Source organism: Pollachius pollachius (genome assembly GCF_949987615.1).
Source record: "Pollachius pollachius genome assembly, chromosome: 3".
NCBI lineage: Eukaryota > Metazoa > Chordata > Actinopteri > Gadiformes > Gadidae > Pollachius > Pollachius pollachius.
Window position 1 is genome coordinate 8,049,212 of NC_136936.1, and position 10,438 is coordinate 8,059,649.

The following is a 10,438-nucleotide window of genomic DNA, read 5'->3' on the forward strand; positions in this document are numbered from 1 at the left end:
CTTCATCATCACAACCACAAGTCTACCCCCTGTTGTGCGCATGCGCCAAACTTCTCCTGGACAGTTTGGGAGTGCTAGCAGTTAGCAGCTAACTAGCCTAGTGTGTAATGGCCGCCTCGGTTCTACTGGGGTCTGCGGAGTCTACCGTACCCGGATTTAGCGTCCCAGGGAGTGTTTTGGTCGGGAATAACGGAGGGTCGGCTCCGGCGTCGTCGTGGAACAGGTCCCTGGACCGGGCGTTGGACGAAGCCTCCGCCACCGGCGCCCTGAACCTGAGCGGCAGGAAGCTGAAGGAGTTCCCCCGGAGCGCCGCCAACCACGACCTCACAGACACCACCAGGGCCGGTGAGTCCGAGCCGGGGTTCGGCCGCGGGGATGGGCCGGGTCAATCCCGCCCTGGCTCCCAGAAGTCGGGGGCGGGAGGGCATGAGTAGTACGTCCCGGGGTTTGACGGGAGGCCTGGTGAGGAGTTCTGGGGGATGCAACCAGGACCAAATTTGGACTTAAATAACTCTAATTTAAGTTTATCTGTTGATTAAACGTGACATATTTATGAATCCTTAGCCCCCCACTTGTCCAAAGATCAGCCCTTCAGGGCTCCTGGAAGAAGTGGGGTCCTTAAAGAGCTAGTGTTGCTATCCGGTTAGCCGTCAGACCAGCGGACCTCCACTTGAAGATTCAGAACCAGCTTGGTCCTGAGAGTCTTGTTGAATGTAAAAAGTTGTCTATCCTGAGAAGTTTACCCTGCCAGTTGAAGCACGGTCCTGCAGCCCGGGACATCACACGGGGCAGCAGGAGTTGGCTGTCTAGTAAACAACAATACGGGTAGCCTGTCATTATGGTATTCTACTGATCCCCAGAAGTTACCACTAGTAGCCTTAGCAGATCAGAGAAAAGAGAACTACTGTGGCAGTGGCATGCTGTATATATTCATAGACCAGCAGTGTTAAATATCCCCGTTATGATTGCGGCATGGAGCCATTAGAAAACACAAACACTGGCCCCTCCCTCCCTTCTCTAGCAGGTAACAGCCTGGTCCAGGATCAGCTGAACTCAGACAGAGATCACCAGACAGACAGACAGACAGTCTTTCATTGATGCAATTTACTGTGGAATGTCTCATCTAGGCACCAGACCTCCACATCACTCAGTTTGCAGGATCCATTGTCCCTAGAGAAACATGCAATGTCCACACGTCTCCATCTGTTTGCCAGTGCATCCCATAATACCAGCCCACAGGAAGCAGACATTGCCATGGGGATGTGTACTTTCTGCTGAAGAGTTCAGATTCCCTACAGCTACACACACGCACTTTACACACATGTATTACATTTAATTATTTGGCTGACACCTTTATCCAAAGTGACTGCCAAGTAATGCTGAGAACAATGAAAAAGTACACTTAAGATGCTGAACTCCAGTTGCTACAAAAAAGTATTTACGTGCTACATGGCCTAGTTAAAAACAAGATGGACAGAGTGTAAGGAAATTAGGAGTACAATGCTTGTTTTTTTACTAGTGGTATTCAGAAGCGTAATAGGATACAGTTCTATGTTTATCACAAGTGCTTAAACAAGATGTACACAAGCCATTTGATGTTCTTGGAAGAGCTTCCATTGTTTTATATAGTTGTGTTTAATGGAGAACACACACACACACACACACACACTCCCTGAAGGGAAAAGGAATGGCCGAATGAGGCTCAGTATAACCTTCCAATATGATCATGAGGCCATGACGGCCCCTGAGGTGCCAGTTAAATCTTTTAGTACTCTGGTTATTAGTGCCCCTCAGAGCCAGTTTAGACCACTAGTACTCTAGTCACGAGGGCCCCTGGGAGCAAGTTAAGCATACTAGTACTAAAGGCATGAGGGCCCTTGGGGGCCAATGAAACATGCTAGTACTCTGGTAATGAGGGCCTCTAGGAGCCAGGCTCAGTAAAACATTCCCATTTTTGTGTGTGTGTGTGTGTGTGAGATCAGATCTGTCCCGGAACCGCTTGGCTGAGGTCCCAGCGGAGGTGTGTGTCTACGTATCGCTGGAGAGCCTGAACCTCTATCACAACTGCCTGCGCACCCTACCAGACAGCCTGGTGAACCTACAGGCACTCACCTACCTAAACATCAGGTACACACTCCCTCCCCTACCTAAACCTTGGGTATACATTCACACACACCATTACCTACCGTAACATCCAGTTCACACACACCCTCACCTACCTAAATCAGGTACACACACACGCACACCTCCAACTTCAGGTACAAACAAAGGGTGTGTGACATTCATGTAATTTTTTTTGAGATTGTTTGCCATAATAAACAATGTTTCACTGGGTATAACCGTCTGTTGGGATGGCGGGGGCGGGCAGGGGATTTATATTTTATGTATCTATATATAGATAGAGACATCTACAGTATATAAATATACGGGCTGTTGTCGACCGAAGTCATTTTGACAGACTGAAATTCGACCTGTTAGTGGTGTTCGGAGGAAGTCAATGGGTTTCAGATCCACTCATGCTCCGAGCTCAATCGTGTAAGCGCCGTGCCGGGTAGGGTCTCGTTGTAGATAGACGACACACGACAGAGGATTCTATTGTATTGGCATGTGTCCGCGATTCGATGCTGCTGCGATTCTTGCTCGGGTGCCGATTCTGATATATTCACATTCAAGCCTGTTGAGCGTTTAACACGAAAGTCGGTGGGGCAAAGCAGACAACAATACCCATGCCATAGGTTTTTCGATGATACGTCTGCATACGTTTTTGCGTCCTTTTTAATGAGATGGTGTTACACCGACAGCTTCTGTGACAGATTGTCATTAGTCTGGAGAAGAGTTAATGTTCATCTAGTTACGACTAGCAGTCTTCCTTTAGTTGGGCAAGTTCAAAGCGGTGAAAACGGGCAGGGTTTTGACCTCCTGTTTTATAATTCTTATAGTCTATTAAACCATACAATTATTAAAACTAACTACGGAGCCTTTAATATTGTTTTTATTGATAAATTATATTATTTTCAACACACTACGGACTATAAATAAAAAATTATTCTGCATTTTGTCTCTCCTACCCCTGAAAATAATGGATTAAGATTTGTGTTTTTCATTTAGGAACAACAGGGATTTTCCAACCAATGAGAATTTGGTTGAACAAGTGCATATCGACCAACCAATCGATCCACTGCCAAGAACTTATGCTAAGTTCTTGGCAGTGGAGTACCCTAATGGATTTACAGCTATATATGTACAGCTATATGTCCTACCGGCAGTGGTTTACATTAATATAGAACTATATACTATAAAGGTAGTAGTAATCTGTGGTCATAATATATGAATGTATTGCTCCAGTCGGAACCAGCTGTGTGTCCTGCCCGCGGTGGTGTGCAGTCTGCCTCTCAAGGTTCTGATCGCCTGCAACAACAAACTGGTTTCCCTCCCGGAAGAGCTGGGTCAGCTCAGACACCTGACGGAACTGGTCTGTACCTGTCTGTCTGCCCTCCTGTCTGTCTGCTCTCCTGTCTGTCTGCCCTCCTGTCTGTCCTCTCTCCTGTCTGTCCTCTCTCCTGTCTGTCCTCTCTCCTGTCTGTCCTCTCTCCTGTCTGTCCGCTCTCCTGTCTGTCCGCTCTCCTGTCTGTCTGCTCTTCTGTCTGTCCTCTCTCCTGTCTGTGTGCTCTCCTGTCTGTCTGGTCTCCGGTCTTTTTGCTCTCCGGTCTCTTTGCACTCCTGTCTGTCTGCTCTCCTGTCTGTCTGCTCTCCTGTCTGTCTGCTCTGCTGTCTGTCCTCTCTCCTGTCTGTCCTCTCTCCTGTCTGTTTTCTCTCCTGTCTGTTTTCTCTCCTGTCTGCTCTCCTGTCTATCCTCTCTCCTGTCTGTCCTCTCTCCTGTCTGTCCTCTCTCCTGTCTGTCCTCTCTTCTGTCTGTCCTCTCTTCTGTCTGTGTGCTCTCCTGTCTGTCTGGTCTCCGGTCTCTTTGCACTCCTGTCTGTCTGCTCTCCTGTCTGTCTGCTCTCCCGTCTGTCTGCTCTCCCGTCTGTCTGCTCTCCGGTCTGTCTGCTCTCCGGTCTGTCTGCTCTCCGGTCTGTCTGCTCTCTGGTCTGTCTGCTCTCCGGTCTGTCTGCTCTCTGGTCTGTCTGCTCTCTGGTCTGTCCGCTCTCGGGTCTGTCCGCTCTCCGGTCTGTCCGCTCTCCTGTCTGTCTGCTCTCCTGTCTGTCTGCTCTCCTGTCTGTCTGCTCTCCTGTCTGTCTACTCTCCGGTCTGTCTGCTCTCCTGTCTGTCTACTCTCCGGTCTGTCCACTCTCCGGTCCGTCCGCTCTAATGGCAGTCCCCTCTCCAGTCTTCATGATGTTGATCTGGGTGGTGATGATGAAGGTGTTTATGTTGTCTGGATGTGATGAAAATGGAGGTGTGTCTGTTAATAGGATGTGATGAGGATGGAGGTTAAAACTAACTACGGAGCCTTTAATATTCTTTTTATAATAAATGATATTACTTTCAACACAATATGGTCTATAAATCAAAAAAAATCTACATTTCTCTCCTACCCCTGAAAGTAATGGATTAACCAGTGTTTTTGTTAACAAGATGTCATGAGGATGGAGATGTGTGTTAATAGGATGTGATGAGGATGGAGGTGTGTCTGTTAACAGGATATGATGAAGATGGAGATGTGTCTGTTTACAGGATATGATGAAGATGGAGATGTGTGTTAATAGGATGTGATGAGGATGTAGATGTGTTTGTTAATAGGATGTGATGAGGATGGAGGTGTGTCTGTTAATAGGATGTGATGAGGATGGAGGTGTGTCTGTTAACAGGATATGATGAGGATGGAGGTGTGTGTTAACAGGATTTGATGAAGATGGAGATGTGTCTGTTTACAGGATATGATGAAGATGGAGATGTGTGTTAATAGGATGTGATGAGGATGTAGATGTGTTTGTTAATAGGATGTGATGAGGATGGAGGTGTGTCTGTTAACAGGATGTGATGAGGAAGGAGATGTGTCTTTGATAACAGGCTGTGATGAGGATGGAAGTGTGTATGTTAACAGGATATGATGAGGATGGAGATGTGTGTTAATAGGATGTGATGAGGATGGAGATGTGTGTTAATAGGATGTGATGAGGATGGAGGTGTGTCTGTTAACAGGATGTGATGAGGAAGGAGATGTGTCTTTGATAACAGGCTGTGATGAGGATGGAAGTGTGCATGTTAACAGGATGGGGGTGTGTCTATGTTAACAGGATGTGATGAGGAAGGAGATGTGTATGTTCACAGGGTGGGGGTGTGTCTATGTTAACAGGATGTGAGCTGTAATGAGATCCAGGTGCTGCCCTCCCAGGTGGGTCGGCTGGAGACCCTGAGAGACCTGAACATACGTAGAAACCACCTGCTCCAACTCCCTGCTGGTACGCTGTGTGTGTGTGTGGGTGTGTGTGTCACGGTTTTAGTTTTCGTTATGGTTTTCAGTTCGGTAACTGATCAAATGCTATGTTTCTTGTCGTCCCCTAACATGAAATATTTATACTATAATAGCATACTATAGTATATATATTTCTTAAACAAAAAGTGCATGGGACAAATTAAACCAACATAGCTATAAAGTGCAATAATCGCAATGCCTGTGTGTAACATTTTTGCAATGTCTGTGTACCATGCGTGTATAAAATGTTTATAATGCGTGTGCACCATATGTGTCTATAAAATGTTTGTAATGTGTGTGTATAACGTGGTTGTAATGTGTGTGTATTCATAACGTGGTTGTAATGTGTGTGTACCGTGTGTATTCATAACGTGGTTGTAATGTGTGTGTACCGTGTGTATTCATAACGTGGTTGTAATGTGTGTGTACCGTATGTGTATTCATAACGTGGTTGTAATGTGTGTGTACCGTGTGTATTTATAAGGTGGTTGTAATGTGTGTGTACCGTGTGTTTCATAACGTGGTTGTAATGTCTGTGTACCGTGTGTATTCATAACGTGGTTGTAATGTGTGTGTACCGTGTGTAGAGCTGTCTCTGCTCCCCCTGGTGCGTCTGGACTTCTCCTGCAACAAGGTGACCTCCATCCCTTCCTGCTACCGCCAGCTGACCCACCTCCACGCCATCATCCTGGACCACAACCCCCTGCAAAGCCCCCCCGCACACGTAAAACTGACACACACACACACACACACACACACACACACACACACACACACACACACACACACACACACACACACACACACACACACACACACACACTGTATCATGTGCAGATGACGGTATTCAGTGCATTACGATATATATATTTGTTTGTCTCTTTGTTCTAGGTGTGTATAAAGGGTAAAATCCACATATTTAAATACCTGAACCAGGAGGCAGCGAAGACTACGTCGGACCTCCCAGAGTTTGAGCGGAGGACTCAAGTCTTCAACTCGTGGTAATACTACAAATTACATTTTACATTACACTTCATTGTTATAATATTCAGGTGTACGACCACTGGATATTATACATATTACATAATAATAGATTATGTTATAGCATTAAGGTTTACTACTCCTGGTAATATTACATTACAATTCATCTCTCTCTCTCTCTCTCTCTCTCTCTCTCTCTCTCTCTCTCTCTCTCTCTCTCTCTCTCTCTCTCTCTCTCTCTCTCTCTCTCTCTCTCTCTCTCTCTCTCTCTCTCTCTCTCTCTCTCTCTCTCTCTCTCTCTCTCTCTCTCTCTCTCTCTCTCTCTCTCTCTAGTAGTGAGGATCTCTACCTCGGACGCCCCTACGGAGCACTGGACTCAGGGTTCAACAGTGTGGACAGTGGAGACAAGAGATGGTCCGGTAACGAGGTAATAATACTAGTACTTATCGTTACCTGTGTGGAATACCAAACACACAGTACACATGCCGGAGGTCACATGACATCCTACATCACTTCCTGTTCGGCTTCTTCCTGTATGTGTTTCAGCCCGTCGAGGAGCAGTCGGAGGAGCAGCGACATCGTAGACTAGGACCTCCGGGACCCAACGGATCTGGTAACACAAAAACACACACACACACACACACACACACACACACACACACACACACACACACACACACACACACACACACACACACACAGGGAGCGAGGTCTGGTGTAATGTTGCTGTTTAACCTCGGGACAGTTTTTTTTTTATTAAAGGCCTAATAACATTTACCTCATTGACTCACTCACGTTGACATTATGAAAACATGTCATAAACCGATTGTCTGTCTATGTATGTGTGCTTGCAGGAGAGTCGGAGCAGATAGACTTTATAGACAGCTGTCCAGATGAGGACGACGAGGGACGTGGAGGAGCCGATGGCATCAGCCTCAGCTCTCAGTTCATGGCCTACATCGAGAGGCGCATCACAACAGAGGTAGACCCGCCCCCTAATCTAGCCACGCCCCTCTCTCCGGACCCACCCACCACTCTCCTCTAGCCACGCCCCTCTCTCTGGTCCCACCCAGCACTCTCTTCTAGCCACGCCCCTCTCTCTGGTCCCACCCAGCACTCTAGCCACGCCCCTCTCTCTGGTCCCACCCACTACTCTCCTCTAGCCACGCCCCTCTCTCCGGTCCCACCCAGCACTCTCTTCTAGCCACGCCCCTCTCTCTGGTCCCACCCAGCACTCTAGCCACGCCCCTCTCTCTGGTCCCACCCACTACTCTCCTCTAGCCACGCCCCTCACTCTGTTCCCCACGCCCAGAGGGCGTGTCCAGAGTATCTTTTTGATATGCTCTCGCCTCCACAGTCATTTTAAGGGACTTTAGTAATGGCCTTTGCATTGTGTGAAGATAACACTATGTTATTTTTAGACAGTTTTAGAGAGTTATTATTAATTTCATTATATTTATTTATTTTTATATTTATTTTTGGCATTGTGGTGGTCTCCTCTATCCACGCCCCTCTCTCTGGCCACACCCACAACTCTCTCTCACTTGCTTTGACTTTCACTGACAACTCTCAGGTTACTATGGACACAGCAGTTTACCTGTCTTTCTTCCTCTCTCTCTCTCTCTCTCTCTCTCTCTCTCTCTCTCTCTCTCTCTCTCTCTCTCTCTCTCTCTCTCTCTCTCTCTCTCTCCCCCCCTGCAGGGATCTCCAGGTAAAGCCATTCCCAACAGGGAGGAATTGAGGAGACACAACAGGTTTGAAACCTATGTTCCTCTACCGGACCCTGTCTTTCTCTCCCACATCTTTCTGTCTTACCTTTGTCTCTCACCTGGTCTTTCTCTCACCTCTTTTACTCCCACCTGTCTCTCTTATACCTTATCCCACTTACTTCTTTCTCTCTTACTGGTCTCTTTCACCTGGTCTCTCTCTCACCTGCCGTCTCAACTGTTCTCTTTTCCCTATTCTCTCACCTGTCCCTCACTTGTCTCTCTGACCTGCCATTCTCATCATTTCTAATCTGTCCATCTCTCCTTTCTTTTACTTGTATTCTGTCTCTCTCACCCGACCCTCCCTCACCTTTCCTCTCCCTCCTATTTTGTCTCTCTCTCAGCGGTACTTGCCTGTGCTGTCTCTCTCTCTCTCCTGTCGCTCCTACCTATACTCATCTGTACTGTCTCTCTCTGACAGGAGTGTGGTGGACGGTGCTTCGTCAACGCCCCCTAGTGCTGATCATCAGGTGAGACAGCAGGCTGGGGATCAGGAGGAGGTGGAGGAGTGTAACTGTTGAATATGGAGGAGGTGGAGGAGTGTAACTGTTGAAGGTGGAGGAGGAGGAGGGGTAACTGTTGAAGGTGGAGGAGAAGGAGGGGTAACTGTTGAAGGTGGAGGAGAAGGAGGGGTAACTGTTGAAGGTGGAGGAGGAGGAGGGAGGAGGAGGAGTAACTGTTGAATGTGGAGGAGAAGGAGGGGTAACTGTTGAAGGTGGAGGAGGAGGAGGGGTAACTGTTGGAGGAGGAGGAGTAACTGTTGAAGGTGGAGGAGGAGGAGTAACTGTTGAAGGTGGAGGAGGAGGAGGGGTAACTGTTGGAGGAGGAGGGGTAACTGTTGACGGTAGAGGAGGAGGAAGGGTAACTGTTGAAGGTGGAGGAGGAGGAGGAGGAGTAACTGTTGAAGGTGGAGGAGGAGGAGGAGGAGGAGTAACTGTTGAAGGTGGAGGAGAAGGAAGGGTAACTGTTGAAGGAGGAGGAGGAGGAGTAACTGTTGACGGTAGAGGAGGAGGAAGGGTAACTGTTGAAGGTGGAGGAGGAGGAGGAGGAGTAACTGTTGAAGGTGGAGGAGGAGGTGGAGGAGGAGTAACTGTTGAAGGTGTCCTGTAGAGACCACCACCAGGAGGAGGAGGAGGAGTGGAGCGTGTGAGGAGGGAGGCCCAGATCGCTGCCCAGCGCTACGAGGAGGAGAGGAGCCGTAGCCAGGCCAACCCACGGGACACCGCCCCCGCCTATGCAAAGGTGGCTCACTAGGGTTGCCAGGCCATCCTACCGTCTGACAAAAGCGGTTTTAATGTGACTATAACCGTTGTGTTTTACTTTTATTTCAGCATAAATCAGCCCTGAGTCCAACCAAGCTGGTCCCTGGGGACCGAGAGGTAAAGTGTGTGTGTGTGTGTGTCTGTGTGTCTGTGTGTCTGTGTGTCTGTCTTTTTCGGCGTGTATGTTCTGTTTTAATCACATTGTCCATGTGTATCATAGCCCCCGTACATCTCTCACCTCTAAGTGTGTGTGTGTGTTCAGAGTGTTTGTCCCTCCAGACGTTCCACACATACAGATGACTCCGCCCTCTTCATGGTAAAAAAAAACCCTCATTCAAATATAAATATATTATATATTAGAATTTGATAATTTTTATATATCAACAATACATTGATTACCGCTGCTATAGCAATGTTCATATAATAAAAACATATAATAAATACTATAATGGATGTAAAGTGTTATGTATCTTATTCAATACCCCTCATACTAATGCAATATTATAATAAACATTTTATAATATCACTATTATACCACTGTTAATTATAAGATAACAAAAACCATATTATAATAGCACTACTATACCACTGTTCTTGATAATATTACAATAACTATATTATAATAAAACTACTATAACCCTCTTCATTATAGTATAACAATAACCATACTAATATAACAATGTTCACACTGTTAACACTGCTATAACAGTTCATTATAATATAAAAATGGCCATATAATAATGCCCTGATTCAAATGTGAATATTTTATTGTATCTCATAATTTTATTTTAATATTACAACAAAATCATAACCCCTGTTATAGCAATTTTTATATAATACAATAAATACTATAATGGATGTAAAGTGTTATTTTGCTTATAAAGTATGATAGCATTACAATAATTTCTAAAACACTTCATTATATGTTTGAAGGATACGAATAGAACCCTGTTCATTATAATATTCAAATAACCATATTACAATAACATTACAATCACAACCCATACCATTGT

The 10,438-nt window shown here is 46.3% G+C and overlaps 1 protein-coding gene across 2 annotated transcripts in view; it reads left to right on the top strand.

The window, feature by feature from the left end:
• Positions 1-70: 70 nt before the first annotated feature.
• Positions 71-10,438, top strand: part of lrch3 (leucine-rich repeats and calponin homology (CH) domain containing 3) — a 16,138-nt gene continuing 5,770 nt past the window's right edge. The window contains exons 1-14 of one of the 2 annotated variants that reach the window (XM_079732697.1): positions 71-345; positions 1,983-2,127; positions 3,346-3,472; positions 5,297-5,402; positions 6,004-6,140; positions 6,308-6,417; positions 6,734-6,824; positions 6,944-7,010; positions 7,252-7,379; positions 8,099-8,151; positions 8,585-8,633; positions 9,274-9,405; positions 9,495-9,542; positions 9,688-9,741. In XM_079732697.1, coding sequence (XP_079588823.1) covers positions 108-345; positions 1,983-2,127; positions 3,346-3,472; positions 5,297-5,402; positions 6,004-6,140; positions 6,308-6,417; positions 6,734-6,824; positions 6,944-7,010; positions 7,252-7,379; positions 8,099-8,151; positions 8,585-8,633; positions 9,274-9,405; positions 9,495-9,542; positions 9,688-9,741 — 1,485 coding nt within the window. In that variant the 5' untranslated portion in view covers positions 71-107. Of the gene's footprint in view, positions 346-1,982; positions 2,128-3,345; positions 3,473-5,296; positions 5,403-6,003; positions 6,141-6,307; positions 6,418-6,730; positions 6,825-6,943; positions 7,011-7,251; positions 7,380-8,098; positions 8,152-8,584; positions 8,634-9,273; positions 9,406-9,494; positions 9,543-9,687; positions 9,742-10,438 lie in introns of both variants that reach the window. The other variant, XM_079732696.1, reaches the window with a different exon arrangement.